The sequence below is a fragment of the Diadema antillarum genome, unplaced genomic scaffold (genome assembly GCF_040938485.1).
Source record: "Diadema antillarum isolate AM-2024a unplaced genomic scaffold, OU_Dant_1.0 seq00001089_RagTag, whole genome shotgun sequence".
Classification (NCBI taxonomy): domain Eukaryota; kingdom Metazoa; phylum Echinodermata; class Echinoidea; order Diadematoida; family Diadematidae; genus Diadema; species Diadema antillarum.
This window is the reverse complement of record NW_027271908.1, coordinates 58,998-85,234: the sequence shown is the minus strand read 5'-3', so window position 1 is coordinate 85,234 and position 26,237 is coordinate 58,998. Positions and strand designations below refer to the sequence as shown.

Sequence of the window (26,237 nt, the reverse complement as noted above, 5' to 3'; positions counted from 1 at the left end):
GGCACGATTGCATTCCTCCGTTCAGCCATGTACTCCACAATTGCAAATTTGACCATCAACTTGCGTAATTGTCGGGGAAGTCCCGATTTGCGAAAAATTAGACTCACTAAATACATGGCGGGCGTATATGGAACATTGATTCTACTTACCAGTGAGCGCCAATGACTTCTTGGCTCCTTTGATTGTGAGGTCCTTGAAGGTGACACTGTCCTGGGCTACATCCACTGACCCGGCCAGCGAGATGCTGCCCAGCGTCCTAGTCCTCATACGGAAGAGAGGCGTAAACCTCTTGCCCTGAGAAATCTCCTCCTGCTGCAAGCCGAGAACCAGTCGGTAGAGCTGCCTCGTCTTATATGTGATATCTGTGTCCAGAGAATGCTTGGCTCCGGCCTGATTGGTCAATGTTGCTGAATATGGAAGTATGACAGGAAAAGAAAAATAAATATCAACAACCTACACTCACTTTAACAGTAAGGGATACAAGGGCAGTAAACATTATTTGGAAATCCTCATATGTGACCCGCTACAACAAAAGGATCCTAAAGTCGCTGACGGGTGAGCCGAAAAAATCGAGTTTGATGTCAGATCACCAAAATCTGTCAAAACATTCGGATTTCTGTTTTTAACATAATTTTGTAGTCTAATGTATCTTCCACCATCTGCCAAAATTACGAAGCTAAATGATCAAAGGAAAGGCCTGAAAAAAAGCATTTTTCTGGGCCATGCTCGGCTCGCCCGTCAGCGACTTTAGGATCCTTTTGTTGTAGCGGGTCACATATGAGGATCCTATCAAGAGTTGATTGTGATTTCTCCTTTTGGATATCACAATCTTTTGAGACTTCTTATGCTAAATTTCCAGAGGCAGATCGTCAGATAATTTGATATACGACATTCCAAATGCAATTAGTACTCCAACCTGGCACAGTGATAACAAACCACTCTCTGCCTTTCCAACTCACTTGTGAGAGAGATGAACTCAGTTTCATTGATGTTAGTCACAACGTTGAGCACTTTGACTGGGTCATCGGGATGGCTGTCCAGCGAGGCTCCGATGTGGTATTCGCCCATGATGGAGGAGGCAGTCAGGTCGACAGTGTGGTGCCTCTCTTGCGATGAGGTCTGGAACTCTACACCAACTGGGATGGTCTCGTCTATCATCGCTTGGAAGCCGAAGCTGGCAGCGCCCTCGTAGTGCAAATCTGCAGGACGAGCAGAATTCTCTTGTTACTTCAATGCATCTTGGCTTAACCAGAACACCTCAATGTCATAGTTGAATTCCAGGAGTCTGTCCAGAAATCTTTTATCAAGGAATTTGCTGCATAAAGCCACTTGATGAGAACCGGAATTTCAACAACAACAACAAAAGTCCCTTTCCTTTATGCTGCCTGTTCTTTATTTCTCAATTAATCTCACTAGCAATTTGTAATTTCAAACTTATGAAAGAATGAAACTTCAACTATGCTGATTCACAAGAGATGACTCACATCACATCACCTGCTTGGAATGTCTGATAAGATTTCTTCTAAGAAACTGGTTGAGATTACATAGCCTACATTAAACTTTATAAGTTTTGTTCACTTGTCATCACCTAATTTCCCCACCACAAACCCTACCGGCAACTTTCCCCACCTCCAATGTGTCATTACCCTTCCCATCTCCCCAAGCTTTCCAGAATTATTTAGTTATTGTATGCAAATGTTCATTGTAACCCCATGGTTCTTGTGTTCTCTTCACTCACCGTTAACTTCAAAGAGCCTTGAGGTGGGCGTGGCCAGGTACATGTTTTCAATGGTAACCATGGAGACCTTCCCGGTGGTTGGATTCCTGCTGATGCTGACAGGTCTGCCCCCGATACTGAGTGAAGGCAGGGCGCGCAGAGAGGTGGAGAAGTCAAAGATGGGTGTTATGGACACAGAGTTGCTTGAGGTTTCCTCCCTCTCGAAGCCGGCCTGGAGGGCGGCATTGAAGGGGTTTATGGAGGCGGAGGCAGACACACGTTTCATGGTCTGGGTGTTCACAAGATCACCTGGAGAGCAGAAATTCACAAGTACGTTACTGCTTGAGAGCTGTAAGGTTTTAAATTCAATCAAAGAGTTACTGGGTTCAAAAACAAAACAAAATGAAATGAACCACAGGAAAACCCTAGAAACATCGCAATACCTTAGACTTTGTTGCACTGACATGCTTCTGATTTCATTTACTTTTCATTGTGTCTGACATAAATAAACCCTTTTGCCTTTCAGCTGGGTTAGGATTCCATCAGTGCATGCTATAAGGTGAACTGCATACCTGAATTATGCTCCTCATGAGAAGGTGATGTATCATGACATCTACACATTTATTATCTATTTACAGATTTATACATTTTCTCAATTCAAATTCCATGATCCATAAGGCCAATGTTGCCACAAATTCCTTTGAACCATTCTGTCATAGCCCAGTTACATGCATAATCATGAGCACACAACATACACGAACAGCACACCACAGTTTGTATTTATTTCCATGTCAGATAAATTGGCTTTCCACTTGGACAAAGCCATTAGCCCTAAATGGGAACCTGGCAATGCTAGGGTAAAATTATTAGCACGGCCCTCTGGTAGAGCAGTGGCAACACAGAAGAAGCTACCCTGGATGAATAATTAAAACTGTATTATTATGATGTAATCACCTACCGCTGATTGCCAAGAGCTTCATCCTCTCCCGGTTGATAAGGCTGATGTTGAGCGCGTTGTTTCCCTCTGAGTTTATCACACTGCCTTCCAGTGCATAACTCTCCAAGCTGCCGAGGGTCACGTTGAAGATTGGAACGTAGCGGACCCCAGTGGGCAGGGGAATGGTGTCAAGGCCAGCCTGGAAGCCGTACACGGAGCCACCCACTAGTGCGGTCAGTTGGGCGCTCTTGCGATCCGGGTCATTAAGTAGTGAGGCTGAACAGAGAAACACATACAGGGGACCACAATGTCAATGACACAGTGACAGATCATCTAGCATTCAACATCTGGCAATGTCTGTTTCCACAAGTTTGTTTGTTTGTTTGCTTTTCAGATGGCACAACAGGAAAACATCAATTGCAAGTATACACACAAACACACACAGAAAAGCATTCATACCAGAGAAAGAGAGTGAGAGAGAGATAGAAAGAGGTGTAGAAATTTTCGTGTATTTAGCACAACCAAATACTAGCTCAAAATATATGCAAACAAGCATTTCTTTCTTCCAATATGTAGCACAAATCAATGTCTTGATTCTGCAGAATAAAATTATCAGAAATCCCTCTTACCCTGCCGAGCACAAAAAATTACTACCATGCAAATACCCCTCAGTGGGGGAGGTGTTATAGAAGGACTACAAATAATAGGAACGTAACCTGAAGGAAATTGAACAAATACAGAAAAATGAAAGACCTTCTGCGAAACTTAGTAACTACACTCTGCATTCATTTTTTAATCTCCAAAAAGAAAATTAGCTAAACACTGAAGTGCTGCAGAGAGCTAATGAAATATGTGTGTTTTTAAATAGATTTTTCGGCTTACTGCATCCAGAAAAATGCACGTGTACACACCTGTGATGTAATTATCGGTTGTTGGGGACATGCTGTGCACAAGTAATGTCTTGTTGCTACGGTGATAGGTCAGGTCTAGTGAATAGGTTCCGATGGATTCACTGCCTGGCGCTCCAACAAGAATATGGACCTGGTCCATCTTTTCGATCTCTCCATTCCTGAAGGCCTGAGTTGTGATGGAGAGTAACGGACATATAATTTCAATCATCCTCTATTCCATAATTTCAAAAACAACCTGCTGAGTACGGGGCAAGGACAATTGGAAAAGGGGGCATACATTGTATCTCATCAAATCACAAGTAAGCATTTCATATAGGTTAGGATTATTTAACTGTCAGGATAGCAAACCAAGTGTCTGCATGGCTGTGTTTTGACAGCAGGGCTACAGAGCTCTGCAGAAAAATGCAAACAGTATACAAAGCAAAATTTGATGATTCACAGCAAATAAGCAAAATCCAGAATGATAAAAGCATTGAGATAAGAAACTGAAGAAATTGCTTATATCAAGCATGCTTGCATACACTTCAGAAGAAATCACTGGGACACAGACAAACGAAGCAGTCCTTCCCCATAATTCACATTTTATTTCACTACCACAAATAGATGCATTTTTCCTTGTGCTAAGAATTACTATCAAAGAAATTGAGGTAAGTTAGGAGTCATAAGCCCCCCCCCCCCCCCCCCCCAAAAAAAAAAAAAAGTTAACAAAATTTTCACTCATACAATTTGTGCAAAGTAGTAAACAAAGACAGTGTCAAACTTTTGTCTGCAAAAGTTGGAGTTCTTCTGGCTAAAACAGGTATAACACTATGCTTTATCAGCATTTTTTCTTCCTTGTATGATGTATACCGATTAATATATCATAGCTTATAATCTAGTCAACATCCATACTTATCTGTTACTATTTATACAGCAATTGGATGTAAGCACCCCATTTTCAGTGATGGTGACTGTGATGAATTAGGAGATTCCTGTAGAGTAATATGCCACTGGCCTTTCGTTTGCCATTACACGAGTGTACTCCATCACTATTTCTCAGGCTATTTGAAGCAGTCCTGGAAATGATGGCAAGATCAAATCCTCTGTGTCGCTGATAGACACTCACCTTTTCTGTGTGGTATCCGACCTCAAGGTCGTAGGACATCAAACTCTGATCTAGCTTGTCCAGTGTGATGTTCAGTTTCCACTGATGGAAGAGAGCCTCCAGCTATAATGTATAGGAAGATGACAAAAAAAAAATCATAAATAAATGCTCTCTCATCCCCTGTGAAAATTTTGTCACAGCGGATAAGCAAATACAAAGACATCTTACATTTAACTGCTGTTCATTAGCCCTTCCAGTGCCCAGGACTTTGGACGGTGTGTACAATGCTATGGGGCTTTCTGTGTTTATATTATTATCAGCACTCAAAACACTTATCAAAATTAAGAGCACTGTTTGACTACTTGTGTATTTCTGTGTTTAGTGCTTGAATGCTCATAATTCAACTAGTATTATACGAATGCCTAGGTGTTTAATGTTCATCCGAGCTTCAATACAATTTTGATCTTAATGTAACTTCTAATGTGCTCCTTAATGGTATGCCATTAACAAATAGTAACCACTTCTGTAAGGACCTCATAAACAGTTGCAAGATACTATTCTTATCCTACAGTGTACATAAGTGTACCTTCACAAAATATGAGTTATCTGTTCTACTGGTTTAAAAGTGATATGATTGAAAAAAAAATCACAATTTGTTGCCAGGAAACCGTTTTCTTTGGAGGAGTTGAGAGAGTTCTGGATGGAAAAACAGAACGTGACAATTTTTTTTCACCGTCCAACGCAATATCTCTGAAGGAGAGAAAAACAAAACAAAACAAAAGCAAGAACAACATCTCAATACTCTACACCTACCACAAAAAACAGTGCAGAGTCTTGGAAGTTCTTGATACTTACAGAATAACATTCAAAGCCAGGTCTCCTTCCATCAACATGGACGCGGTATTGTGGGCTCTCGAATGTCTCGTCGATGGTGTTCACCCCCTCCTCAGTGTCAGCCACAGGAACGAGGGCATTGTCCTCCATGAAATAGAGGGAAGAGCTGCAGAATTGTCAGAAAGTTAAGAGAGGCAGATTTTCTAAGATGTTAGCACAACTCTGAAAATATCAACCATATTTGGCAACTAGCTTTCAAAGTGCTGACAACACAACTGAGTGCCAGGGCTGCCCATAAAAGTTTCAGTCACATAGACATGCACATACACACAAAAACATGTGCAAACAAATAAACATATATGTGTTTCATCAAAAGCGGCGCCACCCACACCAGCTCCTCATCTTCACCAGTATATGTGACCGTGCATCACATAACGAACAAAAAGTTGCACCCCTTGATTTTACTTGAGGACTCAAAAAGGATGAAATGGGTCAACTGCCTCAATCTTGAGGTTTTTCATATTTTCTGAAAGAGCTATCCTTCTTCTACATTATTCTTCAGTTTGGGATTATATCATGAATGGAAAAGTGTGTTTTCAGCAGTTTTTCTACAGCTCATTTTTGGGGAAGAATAGAATGATTAGGTATGTCTTAGAGTCCCCTTTCCATTGTTTGAAATCCCTTACACACTGACTCTTCACTTTCAAGTCTAATAACTTTTGAAAGGATTACTCTAATGCTTTGAAAGTTGGCATTAATCATGGACAGAATGTGTTAATAGAACATGCTCAATTTCACCTTAATCTGATAATCCCTTCATTGTTGTTGCTCCACTGGTTTACATCCTGTGCTTTGTCCCATTCATTGCACAGCTGGCATGGCTTGGTAAAGATTAACAATTGATTAACCCGTTAGGACGGTTTGATTTTGCTACAACATGCATTTCCCATAGACACCTGCCCGAGTATACTCAGGACTCGCTTGAATAGACCCTGCACTTGAAAACCTTTTTTCTCAGTTCACACTTTTCCAGAGCACTCCTGAGTGTGTGCTTTCTTTCTAGTATTGAGATGGGTCAGGGGAATCCATTTGAATGGAGTTATACATCATTTTAAAGCTAAGAGTCTGCTCTTTCAGAATCTGCCCTCAACTGAAAATCCGTATCTGGCAACTTTTTGTTGGTTTTGTGATGCAGGGTCACATATTGTATCTCGCAGCTTTGAACACTACTACTTACGAGGCATCGATGAGAGTCTGGCGTTTCGTCGGGGCGTCCACCTTCAGCTTCAGCATGCCGTTCTCAAAGCCCAGGCTGCCGCCCACGCTCACGGAGGCGGCCAGGTTGGTCTTGTGGGTCAGGCCACTTCGGATGCAGGAGGTGTTCACCATCATGCTCGCCTGGATCTCAACTGCAGCGCTGCAGGCATGAAACACACAGAAACAAAGTGCAATATCCCATCATTGGAAAGTAAACATTCATGGAGGGCAAATCTTCTTCAATGACTTTAATACATGTATGACTTTGAATACTATACAGAAGTGCTGCAGGAGAGACTTCCATCTTTGTTTGTCTCTTTAATACTACATGCGCAGTCAATGCAGGGATGCCAAGTTCAAGAAATTTGTATGAGTGAGATTTTCATGACTCGATATCTCGGCGAGCGAATGTGCGCGCGAGCAAGGGTGTGGGAGGGGTTTTCCCCCTGTTGCCAGGTACGGTAGGGCGCTTTTTCAATTTTTAGCTCTTAATGGTGCTATCAGGTGCATATTTAAGTGACTAGTTTTTACTTATTTTGAAAGAAAAAGGGAAAATATACCTTCAATTGCAACTATTACTTTAATCTTTTGAGCTATGCTCCTTATTTATAGGCCCAAATTGCAGACTTTGCCCGATGCGTGAGAAAAATGGGTGCCATGCGTGAGATCGTGAGACAGACCCTAAATGCTTGAGTCTCACTCAGAATGCGTGAGACTTGGTAGCTCTGTCAATGATACACTCAAGTTGTAGGGATCGTTGGGCAATGCAATTAGTGAATGAAAGTTGCAAACTATGTGAGTATCACTAAAACCCAGTGCTGCACGGAGACAGACCATCCTGGTTAAGATACAACGTACGTGTACAGTGTCACATTGACACATGTATCGTTAAACTCTTGACATCCAACAGTGTGAGGGCGATACATACCAATTCAATTCAATTCAATTCAATACAATTCAGGTTTATTTCACACTTTAAAAAAAAGAAATACAGCATAAACAAAAAAGTACAACATGAGTATCGTGATGTTGTACATACCTCGGCTCCAGCGATCCAAAGATGGCCATCCTGCGTGGCTTGGTTGCCATGCCAACAACATCCAGGCTGCCTGAAGCTTTGATGACAGAGGTCAGAGCACCTTTGATGCTGACCTCCAGGGGCAGACCAGCAATGGTGGGGACGGAAGCTGATGAGGGTTTGAAGTTCTTGTTCACAGTGTACTCACGGGACCTCTCTTGCATCAGCGAGGCAATTATCTGGAGGATCGTGCGAACAAAATTCAGCCTGGTAAGTCAAAATCCATGTACTTGCGCAAAATTTGAAGACAAAATTACATTTAGCATGAATAAGATATCTTAGTGATGCAGAGTTCACATTATAGGCACACACAACACGTAGACACAAATGTGCCATTGCTTCATTTATAGAGCCTTGAGTGACAACAGCTTCAGGGCACATCACTGCAGAGTCAAAAGCCTCAAGTAATCAATGTGGTAGATGAGACGGCACACCGCAAATTCATGCCTGAACTTTAATTCTTCATTTCTTGCATTGTCACTCTGAACTTCACAGCACCCCATAAAGAATGAGATAAATTTCCAAAGCACATTCTTGTATCTACAGCAATTCTTTGTTTTCCACCCATGAAATAATGGCTGACATCTACAAATGCCGCATGTCTGCCCATAAAAAGATGCATGCTCTCTCCTACCGATTCATATGTTCAATCGCACACACATACAAACATGCAAATAAAGCACACATGCACACTAATTTTGAACATAATAAGTGAGATTTTTATGTTGTGCCATCGCTCTTGCTGCAAACTGCAGACAAAAAAAAAAAAAAATGATAAAATATTTTCATCCCTCCAACTCATATGAATGTTACAGAAAATTGGCAATGATGCTGACCCCTAGCATCTCATCCCAGAAGACTAGCAACAGTCATTTTACAGTGTCCACCGGGTGTCTTGCCATAAGAGAGTTTATATACATAGCTTTTATATTGAGAGAAGCAGCCAATTTAATGAGGTGCAAAGCCTTCCTAACTTACCATCATCATGTTCTCCCTGCTGAACTTGGCGGCCATCCTGGCGAAGTCATCCTGATCCTTGTACGCCACCTCAGTATCCATCAACTTCAGAGACAATGAGGCCTCCTCGCTATCCTCTGTCCACAAGTGGTTCTGGTCATACTATCGTTAAAAAGCAAAACAACACAAAACATTGCATTCATGTCAATTATCCCACCAGTCAGCACACTTGCAAAATTTTAAAAGAATTTCTTTTTGGAATTGGCAGTGGCCATATGATAAGAAAATATTTGCCGTTAATGTGAATTTCAGGTTTACAAAAATGCATTTATATGTTGAACTTTTTTTCATTGAGTTCGCAAAGCAATTTCCATTCATCTCATAGGTAATAATATTTATATTTATCTCAAAGAAAATACACCTGTTGATAAAATACTTTGAACTGATTTTCATATCCCTCTCAAGCTGCTAAATGACATTATATTAGATAGATTCTAGAGACCACAAGGTCAATTACGTCCAACCCTACCTTAGTCTTGATCTTGTTGATGGACGCAGTCTTGACTCCTGCCCTCCTGTGGCGGGATGCCTGCTTCTTGAAAATCCGCTGGACGTGCTCCACCATGTTCGCCGTGCGTTCCTCGCTGTCCCTCTCAAGGAGAGACTCAAAGCGCTCCTGCATACCCTCAGTCCTGGCCTCCACCTGATGGGTGGACATTGAATGCATGATTCAGGGAAAAATCTAAAAACTTCTACCCTCGAGCTTCAGTTATTCATATTTCCATCAGAAAGATGCTTAGCATCTATCACTGAGAAACTCCAGGGCCCCGCTTTATCAAACGATATAATCTTCCTATAAATTTCCCTACCACACAGGCTGCTATAGACTTACGATCGAAATCAAACATAAAATCAATCATAACTCTTCATAAAACAGGGCCCTGATATTTAGAAGTGAGTAACTAAGACATTATTCAAAACTTTGGACAGGAGAATGTCACTGAAAAATAATCTCTTCACATAAAACAAGATGTGCAGTGTCATTTTTCTTGCAGTTGCCCATATGATATTGTTGTAGCTTAGAGGCAGCATTTTTGTCTCTTCTCCACAGTCCTTTTGATTGGTCTTTCTATTTAAATAGTGCTCATGCCATAAAATGTCCATAACATTTATGATCTGCTCATTATCAGCTGATAATACAGTTAAAGCAATTTGACTGCAGTACACAGCTGACTGGAATGATTCTATTTTCTCACCAAACCATTACATCTGACAAGAGCGTGTGACCTTCCATTTACATTTTTCATGAAGTTCATTGATCTTGAGCTCTAATCATCAAAAACTGACCTTACCATATTCCACTGGACATTTGCAGCTGATGTATTGGCTGGAAACTCACACTTTATATCTAAAGTACAGTGGTATTGACCTTTGACCTTTGACTTTAACGATACATCAGTCACCAATATCATGTTCATGCAAGTAATTGTTCATTCCATTCCCACCAATATTGAAACACATCTGGTCATTTCCAGCTAAAGTAACAGTTTGATATATTTTGAAGAGCAAAAGGGGTGACCTTTGACCTTTGATCTTTTGCTCCAATGATTTCTTTTTAAATATCTGTGTACTTATTTCCATCCTTCCTCCAAAATTATATTAGCATCACACATTGCAAGACAAAGGTCACAGCTGGAGAATGCCATATTTCGTCAAAAGTTCAATGACCTTTGGCATTGAGGGATTTTTGCCTGAACTCTTTATCAGTTCACTCGTTTACACCTCATGCAGCACACCTGGACCAGGTTCTAAAAGTATCCATCACACGCTTTGTCTTAAATCATGACAGCAAGATCTGGGACAGACGGACAGAAGGACCAACCAACAACCCTAAACATAATGCCATCGGAACCCACTCTGTGGCACAGCATAAAATATTGCTGTAACCACCATCAAAACATATTCCATCCCTGGACACCCTTTTGACTGAACTGCGAGGCAGCTTACCTCAAAGAGATCCAAGCCGTAACCAAAGAGATCGATGTTGAAGCCAAGACGTGCAATCCTTGGGAGGTAGGACCGGGGAGAGAAGATGAGGTCGCCATCAACGTGGATACCATTGCCAGACTCCTCTGCGGAAGAAAGCAGCCAAATCATGTTGATTTTGACATTAACATAGGGTGAATTAATTACATCCTGCAGAAGGGGGACCTGTGCTTTCCTCTCTCTTCAATTTTCCCCATCTTTGTAACCACGGGCATTGCTGCATCCATGACATATCCCGAAACAAAGAGGTCCTAATAACATGTGGGACCAACCTTTTATTAGGACCTCTTTGTTTTACATGGCTTTGGATATCTCCGCCATTTTAAAAAACATATTTTCATTCAATAAATATTGAATGCTTCTTAGAATTGTATGCCTTTTAATATTTCATAGGTGGTTTCTAGTTTATCTCACAAAAAGTTAAAATATGAATGCCCCATCTCAACCAAAACTATATTAACCCTTTAACGTTTCAGTTGAGTCAAAGAAAAGTTTGTTATCACTGAAATATACACTGTAGCCATCCATGGATGGAAATGTAATACACTTGTTTAGGAGGAAAAGTATATTACAAGGATAAAGATTATATTAAATGTTAGCCTGAATATATTCATAGCTCTCATATAATGCCCTGAATTATCATTGAATGTGTTCCAAATGAACACTTGGTTCTGAACCACACAGGCATACTCACCGTTGTACTGTGAGAAGGCGTAGTTGCGAGAGAACTTCCTGATGTCCATGTCACACTGGGTAACATTGACGAGGGGGCTCTCTTGGATGGAGAGCTTCAGGTCCTGCTGCAAGGGATCCTGGGAGTTGAGCAGGTTGTGCAGATGACTGGAGACATAGCAGCTCACTGAAAGAAAGTCATAGTACAGGTTACAGTGAGATTAGCATGATAACAACCAATTTCACCATAACCACCTTGAACCATGCACTTCCATACAGAGTAATATGGAATTTACAACTCCCTTTGCAACATCTTCAGTTACAGGCACAGTTCAACCATTTTTTTTTTTCAGTTTGAAAATCTCAGCTGCATGATCCTACATGCTATCAGAGTGTAAATATGAAGCCATGGTAAAATTACAAATCAGAATGAACACAAAATGCTTCAAACTAAACTAAAAATCTGTTAGTGACTGAATATGCCATTTCATTATTTCTTATAGAAAGTCATGCTAGAATATTAGTAATCTATTCAGTTGTATCAGCATGGTGATATTTTGTTTATAGATCTCCAAAGTGACAAAAATGATTTTCAAAACTATTGTATTATGAAAAGTGTTTTCCATGAATAGGATAAACTAGTCAGTAAACAGTGTATCAGCTCGGTGATATTTTGCTTATAGATATCCATAGTAACATTATTTCAAAGCTCTATTATATAATATACATGTATTTCTTGACTGTTTTTCATGATTTTTGAACATCATGCCGCTCAATCAGCAAAGTATAACAATTTCTGACATTACGCCACAAAAGTGCTGAACTGTGTTTGAAAGGTACCAATACAGCAACCTTCTCGTGCAATATGTTTTCCTACATTCTAGAGACTCTAAAGCAACTATTCAATAAAGATATCAACATGACAGTCTGCACAAAGATGCCAATATTTGCATAAATGATATGCATGTGATTTCTAGGAGTGATAAATAACATGAATTGCTTGCATTCAGTTTTCATGATAAATGGTGACAAATATACAGGATATTCAAAGATTTCACGGTTGTCCAAAGTTTGGAATTTAAACTAAACAGACACATACAACTGTGCTTCTTTCCTTACGCTGAAAGCAGAACACAACTTTCATCAAACAAAACACATCAAACAAGTTCCATTCCCTCTTGATACAATGTGAACACCTACCACAACAAAAGGACTCTCAAGACTACAAGAGAGCAGGATTTGTGTTGAACATCAACCACAATAACATGTTTACCTTGGTTCGTTGGCTCTACCGCCATCACTCGCGCGATGGCGTCAAGGAGAGTTTCCGAGGGGCATCTGATGAGCGCTCTGTAGGCAGCAATGCGCAGCTCGCTGTCGTTGTCAACAGTGCTGAAGATTTCCATGAAACGGTCAATCTAGAGGAACCAAGAGACAAGCATATTCTTCCGTGAGATTGCGCAACATCCATGCGGACTCCAATCCACAGGATGGAAGTTTGCTTTACTAGAAAAGAGAACAGACTCTGTATGACTTACACCCAACATCAATTACCATATTGTCATCACTTGTTCTCCAAAACTTATTTTTTTGTACAGATATGGTTAGCACTATTTACTACCTCCACAACGGAGTTTATTATGGTTTTGGGGTTGGCATTAGTTTGTCTGTCTGCTTGCTGGTTTGAATGTTTGCAAGATAAATATTTTTAAAAATGAACCAATTTAGACGAAATTTCAGGAAAAGCGAGCAATGACACAAGGAACAGATCATTAAATTTCGATAGCGATCCGAATCACTGTCTGGATCCACGAAACTCTTCTAAAGTTGTGTAAAGATTCTTTATCATTGGGAAGTGGGGCCAATTGACAAATGAGGAAGACAAGATGCGCGTATTTAAGGAACAAATCTGCACACTTAGTGCATGCTGGAGTTACAGCAAGAAGATAAGGTAGAGACAGTAGGAAGGGTTGTATATCACTGGGAAATAGGACCATTTTCAGCATAAACGTGTATACTGGTGGAAATTAGCTGCTTCACGGAGGTCTGCACTCTCGGGTGTTTTTCTACTAGTAGTGTGTAACAGTGAAATTTGCAAAATGTTGATGACTCACAGGCACTCGATCACACGGCAGTCTTCGGTGGGCTTCGATGGAGGCCAGGCGAACTTTGAAAGGGTTGCGGTTCCTGTTGCATCTGTTCATGAGTGCCTTACTTTGGACGAGACCCATGTTACCAATAGCCTTCAGTGACATCAGCATCTGTGACAATATCCAGAGCAAATAACACATTAATGATAAGAAGTTTTCTTTGGACAAACCACTCATCTCTTAAAGATTGTCTGGACATACATAAGAACATAATCGTTCCTTCAGTTTCCTAGCCCTGTTTAACCAGTAAGTTCACAGACTGCAATAATGTAACTTCTATGATAGAAAACAGAAAAACAATAAGTGGATCACATCTGATTAACAAATTGCCTTACATCAATGTAACTTTCATGAACTTGAATAAAATAAGTAAAACCAAATGATATGACATTAACACAACACTGCTTGACATATCACATAATTCAGCCCTTTTACGAACAAACAGAGCACAAGGTAAAATTGATGACTGTCACCTTCTGTGCTAAATCTCTTTGCAAAGAAAGAACAGAATTTTATTTTCATTAAGTTATTTCTCATTACAGAGCATATAAAAAATTGCCTTCTGTTATCTATCCCAGACACATACAGTCAGGTAATCTTATTCAGCCTGTCTTTGCAAAATTTAAATATGATAAGCTATAGGACCTACCTACACTAACACCACAATGAACATATTCTACCATGAAAAGCGCAAGGTATCGGAAATCTTTTCAAGTTCAATTGACCTTCTTTGTCTCTTGTTCTGTCTCTGGGGCACAAGAGTTGTCGAGGTTATTTTCAAAGAAGGCAGCAATCTCTAGGATCTCGCCGTCGCGTGAGCAGTCATCGGTGGCGATGATGCAGTATTCGTGAATCATGGAGGAGAGGGCATAGTACGCCGCATTGTCCACATCCGCCATGTTGGAGACAAAGCGCTGGGAAAAAATATAACATTCCAAATGCATCGTCAACGACCATATCACAGCAGTTCAATTTCAAAACAAGCATCAGCAGACAGGACACTATTTTGTGTAAAATTCCGAAAGCTCCATCTGATGACCAACTAATATTGTTTCATAGCAAATATGGAAACAGACACAAAACACACTAGAGCATTACCTGCTTACAACCACAGCATCATTATCATTGGATGTACATATCCTGAAGGCTAGACAAATAAAAATGTGAATTTCATGATAAATGTCCTCTGCATTGAAACAGTATCAGCCCCCCCCCCCCCCCCCCCACCTACTGAGATATCATTATTTCACCAATGTCACCCCTTTTCTGCTTTAGTTGTACATACATTGCATTTGTTAACCTTAACCCCTTTGTATTTGTTTTGTTTTGTTTTTCACAAGGCAGCTGTAAAGAATCTATAAAGCTGTGACTGTTTGAACTGATAAGAAATATATGCATTGTTTATTTGGACTTGCACGCTTCTCTTTCCTTCTTACAGCCATGTAGTTTAATCTAGGCTTTGTCTAAAAGTACTTCAAAATATTGACAATTCATAATCAATTCATTGAAATGACCAATCGTGCTCTCTCAGCATTCCAGATACAAGTCTATGTCAAAAATGTCTGATTCTTCACAGTTGCACATGACACCCTAAACAGTCAACTGAATTTCAGTACAGATGCTTACATGCACTTGGTGAAGCATGTCCTTGGTGGGATTCTTGATGAGGACGAGCTTCATGAACCACTTCTTGAGGTAGACGTCATTTTCTACATTAGTGTTCTCCGTTCTCATGATAGCGAGAAAACCCTGGACGCACTCCTCAGAATTGCAATCAATTAAGGCATCCTTCACCATGTTTCTATAGCATAAGAAAAAAAGAATAATTGTTGCTCTTACAACACACTGAAAATAATCAACTGAGATAATACAGGCTGTAACATCATAACCAGACAACTATCTTTGGAAAACAACACTTTGAAAATAAAGGGGAGAATTAACTTTCTGGAAACTGCTTGCCACCAAATTTCAGCACTGTGAAAAAGATAACATAAAATTATGGCAGGCGATGTTGTTGCACAAAAATTGCCCTCAGACCCAAATCTGGTGGTAGAAATAATGAATGTGTAAGAAATACAAAATGATTGATACTCTTAATCAGAAGATTTCATGCAAATCACACAAATCATCAGCTTACAATTAAATTTTATAAAATTAAGCTCCTATGCCTTTAATTAAGGTACCCTATATTTTTCACCTATATGATATTCCATGTCCAATCAAAAATATTTGGACAATATTGCCATCATCTCAATTTAATTCTTTTGATTATTTGCTCCTCTCTTTTCTGTGCTCAAACAGAAGAGTGCATCGCTCGTACAAATCAGTTTGTTTTTTTCTAATCCCTAGCTAATAACCCAACATATTGACCTGTGCACTTGCTTACATTACATCAGTCCGTGCGGACGACTCTGGGCAGATTCGGAAGAGCTGGCTGATGACACTGCTCATGTCACCGGAGTCCAGACGTCCGAGCTGATTGGTCAGGAGACCAAAGAGGGCGGGTGTCTCTGAGGTGACACCGCCGTCCAGATTGGAGCAGAGGGTCACGAGAGTTTCCCTGACGGTCTCATCACTCGCCGGGATTCGAGAGTTGGCGTCTTCAAAGAGCAGATTGGTCTGACGAGCAAACACGCTTCCTGCAGTCAAATGGTAGGGTTATGATATTACTAACACCCCCTGCAGTCAAATGGTACGGTAAAAAATCACTGACACCCCCTCCAGTTAATGCACTTGAAGTTGTCTTTGTTTCACTGATGTTGAATGATGGTATTTAAAATTTTGCTGTAACCATGTTCTATGTTGTAATATTCTTCTCCCTTATCTTACAAAATCCAAGATCTAGACAACTGGTAAATTGCACGACTGAGGTATTTGAAGGCAATTTTAATTTACAGATTTCAGATAAGCATAAAAATAATGAATGTTTACGCGTGTTATAGATAGCATATGTCATGAGGTGAAAAGATAAATGATCCATTCCACAAGGCACAGCCAAGTTGAATGGATCAATAATTTAATCTTTCTTTCACCAAGTGAAACATTCTGTCCATTGCATGAATGAAAAACATTCATTATTTGTTTTATATAGCACCCCAAAATAGAGCCCTGTCAGTTGATATTTGATGAGAAAATAAGCGAGATCTGAGACTGAGCGAGCGTTGAGCGCTATATGCTGGCACTCTGTCTGTTAATAAGCCTGCTCATATGCACATTGCACACGCAAATGTTTTGGATGATGACATAATAGTACAATGGGCCAAATGATTGATGTCAAACAACCAATCAAATGACAAGGATCTAATTTCTAGGTGTTATTATTATAATATCAAATATTCTAGTTTTCAGCTGAAATTTTAGTCTTGCTGAACACATTCTAGATGTTCTATCAGCCATTTTGTTGTGATGCTGAGCTGACCAGCACACTGACCAGATCACTGAGAGAGGCTGTGACTTTACGTTTGAATAAACTGACTTTCATCTTAGTATCAGATATTTATAACCCTGCACATGATGATGTAGTCCTAAAAAAAAATCTAATGCAATGCCTGTTCTGTTGTTGAGTGCTAACTTAACCTGTTGAGGACATACTAATTTTGCTACAATATGCATTTCCCAAAGACCCCTGCCAGAGTATACTCAGGACTCGTCCCCAATGGGTTTAAAGAGACCAGCTCCAGATGATTTTCAGACTTTTACATTTGAACAAAAATAAATTAATTATATTGAGTACAGAATTTCAGAATTCATAATGATTGGGATGAAGAATAAGACTGTTTTCAATATTTATAACAAATTGTAGTGAACAAGGATGAAGACATGGCAGCCTCAACATCAGAATGCATGAGTTGGGGCTCAAGGAAGCAGAACAAAAGAAGAAGGCATAAATAGATTATACACAGGTGAACTTGCAAACAAGTGGCATTGTAATGGAATTGCACTGCAGCAATTCTGAAATATGTGAGGCTCCTACGTCATCAACACTTTTCAGTGTAATTTGTTTACGGTTTTTCAAAATACTGATTTGTCGGCTCAAGGACCACAATAAATTCCATCAAATCTATCCATTGAGCTGTCAATTTGTGTACTGCATGATCAATGTGAAATTATGAAAATCATCTGGAGTTCCCCTTTAGGTAGGCAGTAGGTGGTGCGCAATGCTCACCCAACGTTGTCTCGATGCGGTGAGTGACACTTCTCCTGGTAACGGTGGTTTGCACCGTCGTCAGAGGCTGTCTGCTGTCCTCGGGGAAAGCCTTTAGCCTGTGCTCCTCAAAACAGGTGACACTGCGGAGGCCCGTATCATCCATCAGGTAACGGCACTGGAGCTGGCTGGAGAGCGGACTGACAGTGGGCTGTAACCAGGCACGGACATATAGTATCACTGATGGTTTTGTTTGAATATAACATGTGATGGTCAAGCTTATAACCCACCAAAAGTAGGACAAAATGAATTTCCATTAATCTACAAAGTCAGAGTAAGCTCTAAGATTTTAAAATCATATACTTATACGGGAAAAAAAATGATAGAAGGATAATTCTCCCAGGTAAGACAAATTTGAAATATTTGAGTCAGTCACCCAATTGACATGGTTTGGTAAATTACAGAGAACCCAAATCTGCAACTTTTTGTGAGTTTTGAGCTGGGTGGTCACATACATTCACTGTACAGTAAACAGGAAAATGGTGTAAGGACACAAAATGCATCTAGACACATGACAATTAAAGACCAGAAAGTCTCTCTTAATTACTGCTAGAACTCCAACAAACAATGCCGCTGGGATCCTTTGGGGCAGCGACATAAAATCAAATCAATTTCACACATATCACTCAGATCTGAATATTAAACACAGAATACAGTATACTTGACTTACTGCAAATGCATTGACCATGACGGCATCAGCAAACATGCTGAGGCGCGTCCTGTCCTTGCACACGAGGTAGTCCTGGGTTTTGATGACCTCCCGCCCCTCGCTGTGATACGATGGCATGCAGGTACCAGTCACATCAGTCTGGACATTGAAACAAACACAGAAATAAACATCATGAATGCATCATCAGTGGCGGAACCAGAGGGGGGCACACCGGGCGCGCACCCCTCTTTATTTGCTGTTAAAACAAAAGAAATCAAAAGGAAAAAAATGAGATAAAACAACGGAAGTAGCATCAAAAATATTGTCTATGCTGAGGATTTTCTTTTCACTCTTGAATTTTCTCACCGTTTTATCTAAATTTACTTTATATATCTAGGTAGAGTACAATGGTTATTGTATCATTAAAAGATTGACTTCACCTATTTCTTATATCATGTCTCAAAAGCCTTCTACAAACGAGGCAAGTGAGCTCCGGTCAGCAATTTACCCTTCCATCACAATGCTTGCCAACATCAGGTGGCAAAACCTAGGTCGATTTTACTGGTCTATTTGCAATCCCCAGAGTGGGAAATGCAGGACAAATAGATTACCCACAGGTATTTACTTATAGATAGTAGAAAAATTTTTTTTCTGTGATGGAGTGGAAATTGATGCGATTATTTTAGATGATGGGCAGGATTTCGATGAATGTGAAAAAGACGATGCTGATTTTAGGGACATACCTCCCACAGTCCAGCCTGTCCCATGGCTTCTCCCTGTCGCACCATCCTGGTTTGGATGGTGGAGAGGAAGCCACGCTTGATGTTAAGGGCGTCGAGGTCCTCCCCTTCCTCCGGGCACACCGACGTGATGGTCCCGTTGCTCTCCATGGAGAAGCGCAGTGGATGGGCCTCGAGCAGAATGGCAAGATCGGAGGCATCCTCTGGTGTGGCGGCACTGCCATCTTCACGCGTCCGCTCGATAGCGACCCTGTCAAGCTGTACACAAAAGACCCCCCCAAAAAAGAGGCAGGTGGTTAATTCAGAGTCAGCTAATATCAACGAACAATTCGTAAACCGTTCACATGAATTACTAGTCACTGTCTAGTCAATATGTCATCTTCTGAAATATTTCTGCCATTGCAGATTTTTTTTTTTTTCAGATGACAATTGTCAGTCCTACTTTGGTGTAAAATTTGTGCATGTGCTGTGTTTTGGATTTTGAAGGACAACAACATAACAGCTAAAATTATATTAGAGATTATTCATAGTCTATCTTGCATGGTTGGTTACCATGCCATTTCAAACCACTTAAAATACACAGGTCTCAGTCCTGTCTTACTAACTTTTTCCTGTTAAAATGTTGGGTAAACATTTTTTTATTGAAAAAAAGACTACTGTTTTTAGGTATCATCATCTTGAACATTGCAATCAGACAAAAAGAAAATCTCTCACTATCAGGGCCCCATTTCATAAAAGATGTTATGATGGCAACTCTTGCTGGAATGGCATCTTCCAATAGCAGCCAATCAGGAAGCTGGATTCTTGTTACCATGACAAGTGACATTCCAGCAAGAGTTGTCATCATATCAACTTTTTATGAAATGGGTCACAGGTCACGAAGAAGGGAGGGGCAGGAGGAGGAAGAGGAAAAGGCAGCGGAGGAGTGCATGGAGAACAAAGAGGAGGATAAAGAGGGGGGAAGAATCAGAGGGAGGAGAAGGAGGGAAGGAGGAGGAGGGGGACGGAGAAGGAGGGGGAGGAGGGGGAGGAGGAGGGGGAGGAGGAGGGGGAGGAGGAGGGGGAGGAGGAGGGGGAGGAGGAGGGGGAGGAGGAGGGGGAGGAGGAGGGGGAGGAGGAGGAGGAGGAGGAGGAGGAGGAGGAGGAGGAGGAGGAGGAGGGGAAGGAGGAGGGGGAGGAAGAGGAAAAGGCAGCGGAGGAGTGCATGGAGAACAAAGAGGAGGATAAAGAGGAGGGAAAGAATCAGAGGGAGGAGGAGGAGGGAAGGAGGAGGAGGAGTTAGGGAAGAGGAGGTTACTGCATGGTAGAGGATGGGATGAATTCCAGTCATTTCACTTTACCTTGAGCACTTTCTCACATGTGGACAGGCCCTCAATGATGGCAGTAGCTACTAGCCTGACCTGTGAGGTCTGCCCCGAGGGATGATCGTCGTCAATCAAGCTGTTGAATGTCACATCATAATCATAGTAGTAGCTTTTGAAAGCCCTGAAAATGCCATCATCTGTGTTGGGTTAAAAAAAAAAAAAAATCAACAAAGTGCATTACACATTTAAATTTAACGCTCTTGTGTCTTAAATACGACAACATTAAAAATTAACATGGATTTGGCTGGACACTATAAGCAGATATTCTCATATCTAAATCTTGAATTTACAACTTTAATCAATACTGTACCCCCCCCCCCTTCACCTAACAAGTTTGAATTCCTTTAGAATCCATGTACTACTATACTAGAACATCTAGAGCGTCTAACGTTACACCTTGCACACATTTTACCTTTTTTAAAGGCACACCAAAAATGAAAGCAGGAGAGAGTTGAAATATTTTACAATTTGTAGCTTCATTTCGTATCTAGTCACTACATTTCGTTTCTACACCAGTCCCTTTATTGGCTTTAACATCTATTCTCTTACCGTTTCGAAACAGCTTCACAGTAGAGTAAAATGTGGCGCTCTCACTCCTATTTCTATAGTACAGTAGTACTAGTAGTAGGCCCTATACAAATATGTACGTAAGAATATCCAGCCCCAAAATGACTGCAATTCAGACATAACAGACACAACTGAATTCACCTCAAATCTCTATGCAAGGATAACCCGCGCGGTACCCACTCATGCGTATTGTACTTCTCCCAAGCCCTCCGACTGACTGTATGCTGTACAGCACTGAATAATTTGCAACGTACAACGTGTAGGCTATTGCCGCGAACTACGGAGTACTGGTGGAGTACTCCTACTCCGTAGTCTCCGTATTACGCAAGATTAGGTCAAGCGTGACGATGTAAACAAAGTTTACTCGTGGTGAGTCGTCCTGTACGTCGTGTATGCAATGCAATGACGGTGAGATTCGTGGAAGCGCTAAACCACCGACTATTTTTTTTTTTCGGTTTTCTTTGCGATGTTGTAACCGTTCGATCATGCTGAGGACGTAGGGACGAGGAGTAATATTTTCATGGCGGTAAAAACTAACTTATGTTTCAAACTTCTCTTGCGTTAGATCCGTTTCATCAGGGAGATGAGATTGGTATGCTATGTTGAACAATTCGATAGGCAAGATTATGGTGTTTAGGGGTTTACATGACAATTGTAGGCCCTATAAGTCACAATCCACCTGTAGAGCAACCGTGATGATCAATAATGAATTTTAAAGTGACAAGTTCTGAATGAAATAATCTTTATTATTATGATATGCAAATTCTGGTTAACTAATGCCTAATTTAATGTTTCTCTTTTATCACGACCAATATCTCTTATCAAAAACAGAATTTTAGACATTTTAAAAAACAAAGGGAATTCTTATGTACAAAACAAATAATTTCGCTAGCTAAAACATGTGAATGAAGAAGAAAAATAAAGGGAATTGTGACGGGGATGAAAAGTAGAAGTGGTGGTTCATAGTAGCGGAGTGGTGTAATGATAGAACCGCATGTCAAAGTAGCAGGTGAATCGGTCATTATGGTAGCAGCTGTTACTGCCCGCTTTTGATGCACTACGCTGTTCCCGATTAATAGACGATCATGACCGCAAGATAATGACATGTAGGCCTGACAGATAACCTATTATGTCGGCGATGAAGATAAACGTCGTCACCTGTTCGGCGGAGTGACCGTAAACAATATACTTCATTACTACATCCACCGAGCGTAGAAGTCTTTGTACTATTATTTAGCAAGACGTGGGAACGGGGCACCGCTGACAAGGTAGGCCTATTATATGCAAATTTAAAGAGCCTCCTGTAAAATGCTTTGTTGTCAATCAGCTGAGAGGGAACCTTTCTGGGGATTAAATTAACGATTCACTGCCTTCTCGATTCCTGCAGATTTCCTAGAACCCGCCAGCTGATATACACAGTTAATCTTCCCGACTGTTGACAACTTCCTACACAGGATTTAATCGTCTTTCCCCTGTCAGCCTCGAGACTTTGTTGTTCTTGTTCAGTGAACATAACACCTCCCTCTGCTAGTGATTCATCTGACCATAAACAATTTTGACAATAGGCCTATAGGCCTACGGAAGGGGGGAGGTCAAAACAGAACACGATGGTTACAGGTTTTCAGTCCAGACAATAGATCTGGTTCCCACCATCACTGTCACATTTTCACGTATTGTAGATACTTAACACACATGCTTTTGATTCAGGATAAAGTGACAAAAGTATTATTTTCCAGAGACAGTTGAACTACAACGGAATCTCCGTATATAATATTAATTGGTGAGGTAAATGCAGACTCGATATAATATTCAATACGTACTACACAGAATTGTGGCGCCCTTTATATATCTCTAAAAACAAAGTTAATATTATCATAATTGTATCCATGCTTTGTAGAAACTTATGTGATTTTAAGTTCCTTAAGGTATGGTAGGTCTAGATGTACTCAAAAAAGTGTTATTGTATATTACTTTGTATTGCTTTACGTGGAAAGAAAATCACTTGAATGGAATTGAATAACAATTTTAAAATTGATGTTTGTTCTGACATGGTACTATATTGTTAGATGAGAAGTTCGTCGTCTCCATGATACGCTGTTATTTTCTCTCCAAACTCTATAGTGTTTAAAGTAAAATGTTCTCTATAGTATACGAGAAATTACGATTTGTGTTGGTACTTACCATTACTTTCGCATTGACTCGCGCAGAAGTTGTCTCTCACTGGTCCTGTGAAAACATAGACGAGAAAAGAAGAAATTAAATAATATCTTTTGCATCAAGACGGGCTACCATATGTACCTGCAACGACTCCATTTGATATTGTACTATATGGCCGTATGATTGTCTTTGAACTATGTCTTATTAAAATGCAAAATACAACTCTTGATACAGTTTGGATAATCCAAAAATTAGATGTTCCCTTATCCAATCCCTCCTGTTCTTCACTATTCTTTCAATCTCTCTGTCTTTCTGTGTTGCTCTGTTTTCTCTTCTGAAAATTTCATTCAATAACCCCCACCATCACTCCCCGCCATCACTATCTCTCACTTTCGTCATCAATCGATCTTTTCCAGTTTCATACAAGTCGTCTTCTTTTATTTTTCAATGACCTTCTGTTATAGTTATTTCGCATTTCCTTGTTGATATCTTCTATCCAACTCGCTTCTTTTAGAAAGAGTAAACTAACTGCAAGAGGGCCTTCGACAGAGACTAACTTCCTCGTCACCTCTCCTGCCCTCCTCCTTTAGTTCAGGAAAATTGGTACCTGGTGGTTAACGATCACACTTGTTCCTGTTTTTGTAAACGAACGGGATTGGATGGAGGCCAAGCCCCTGTGACACTTTTCCTCGAACCCAGATTGGAGGATAAAAACGACAACTTCTTTGACAGCATCCCAGCGCACCGGGGAACAAACAATACTTGGAAATAATTTATGAGCTCCCGTCCTTTTACGGGCTTCCCTCGATCTCAATCGTGCAGGTCGAAAAGGGCTTGCAATGTTTACACCACGCACAATAACACGGTCCTCGCATAGAAAGGTATATGGTGGTTCTCCTCCTCCCCTTCTTCCTTCGCTTTCATCTTGAAATATTTTCCGTTCTGTGTATCTTTCATCTCGTAGCGAATGTTCATGCGTCTGCCATGCGTATATCATCCACACTACGAACTATACTTGAGTATCATGAGAATACAGGACGAAATTCAAGGCTCAACAGGTAATAAACACAAGTCTTTCCTTTTTCCTCACACGAGGTAGCTCGGACTCCTTCTTCATATCCACTTCTTCAGTTCTTGTCATTTCTTGCGATACCAACATCTTTCATCTCTTTCCACCTCCCTGGTTAGCCTTAGAAATTTAATGTCAAAAACAACACAGCAATCACGCAAACCACGCAGTAGAAAATCGCTCATCTGCTGCATGTATAAAGAACTGCAGGGAAACGTTTATCCATCGCATATTTTCCAGTAGTTACATTTTTGTCCAAAAATAATATCTCCCAGATCATGCTACTAAAACTGTGATCTACTGACACTGCAAGGCCTACAACTCAACACTGGTATTGTATCTTCATTGCGAAGACAGTGATTACTTCACATTCAGAGCGGAGGAATAGATAAATGTCTTGCATGTAGGACTATCGCACACACTGAAACATGTAGATTATAATATAATCTATACTATACTATAATCTATATTTATATCTATGATAATAATTTCTTTTATCTTAAGAAATACATTGTATGTATCGATGCTCCATTACCCGCGGGGAGATATATAAAGAGATCTATAAACAGATAGATATAAGTAGAGAAGATCGGCATAGTGAGAGAGAGATAAAGATAGGGAGAAGATGGACATAATAGAAAGAGAGAGAGAGAGAGAGATGAGAGGACATCGATGAAGATGACATGAAATATTAAAGGCAATGGGGGAAAATAGACGGATAAAGCAATTGATTCTGTATATTTCCAAACACACACAACCTGACATAGGATTTAAACCAAGGTGGTACTCCAAGCGACAGGTGCAGGCAAAGAAAACAGGAGAAACATGGATTATATTGGGAAATATAATGTCACGACAACATTATTAATGTGTATACCATAGGACAACGCTAACTCACCAGCTAGTGATCCAGCCGCTACACAAGCGAGGACTAAGAGCACTTTGAAATCCATAATTGGGTTCCAGTATAGGACGTACATCCAAATGGAACACAAATTGTACGGAGCTCTTCTCCTGGTCTTGCGTCCAACTATTGAATTGATAATGTTCGGGCTTGCGAATTTATAGCGAAACTTTGTGCTCCAATCACAAGCGAGTTTGCCCCCCGTGCGCGGGTTGGCTGGAAGAATCGCTCCTGCGCAGAACTGGTGGCTGTTCCAATCACTGGCATGTTCCCCCATTGCTCTAGGCCGTGGTATGGGAGAAGGAACCTTGACTTCTTTTTCTTTTTCATTGTGCCTGTTGCAAAGCAACACCGGTCTTAATTCCAGACGTTTTTTTTTTCTGATTTATTTTGTGGTATAGGGCCACGTCTTGAATTTCGCTCATGCTTGTTTCTTCTCGTTGTTTGGAGAAACAGTGAACTAATCTGGAATGAACTGACTATCTATACTGGCAAGCAGCATCCTTTGACACACCGTGTCAAAACTACACCGATAAAATACAGAATACCAATACCTGTTTTGTTTCAAGCCTCAGTAACTTTCATTTTAAGACCTGGATCTCAGACTATCTTCATTAGCTCTAGACTGTTTGTTGCTCTTGTGGTTTATAACGTGAGCACACATGGCAGAAGTTCGAGACTTCAGAATTGAAACACATGATAGAAATTAGAATGGTTACTGGAGGTATATTGTTTTCATCATCAGCTTTTACTACTTGCATTCAAAAGCACATGCGAACACAGATGAAAAGAGTACGGTTGAAAAGAAATCAACTGTCCACCTCCCTGATGATACAGAACACATAATGTATATACAATTTGCTACAGAGAGGGGGAGGAAGGAGTATAGAAAGGGAGAGATCAATTTTGTTTCACCTGATAAGTGGTGGTTCATCTCAGG

General features: G+C 40.5%; 1 protein-coding gene across 1 annotated transcript; it reads right to left on the bottom strand.

Annotated features, from left to right (window-relative positions):
* Nucleotides 1–126: 126 nt before the first annotated feature.
* LOC139743494 (apolipophorins-like) lies at nucleotides 127–25,574 on the bottom strand. The gene is made up of 24 exons (XM_071653976.1): nucleotides 25,292–25,574; nucleotides 23,349–23,393; nucleotides 20,577–20,737; nucleotides 19,240–19,494; nucleotides 18,518–18,655; nucleotides 17,809–17,998; nucleotides 16,030–16,282; nucleotides 15,270–15,444; nucleotides 14,369–14,557; nucleotides 13,608–13,754; nucleotides 12,767–12,911; nucleotides 11,516–11,680; nucleotides 10,783–10,907; nucleotides 9,305–9,478; nucleotides 8,797–8,937; nucleotides 7,780–7,997; nucleotides 6,721–6,900; nucleotides 5,505–5,649; nucleotides 4,671–4,772; nucleotides 3,566–3,731; nucleotides 2,676–2,930; nucleotides 1,739–2,026; nucleotides 960–1,199; nucleotides 127–407 (listed from the first exon to the last, which is right to left on the bottom strand). Exons 1-24 carry the CDS (start codon nucleotides 25,572–25,574, stop codon nucleotides 142–144), a joined length of 4,446 nt encoding a protein of 1,481 aa, XP_071510077.1. The 3' UTR covers nucleotides 127–141.
* Between the last annotated feature and the right edge of the window lie 663 nt (nucleotides 25,575–26,237).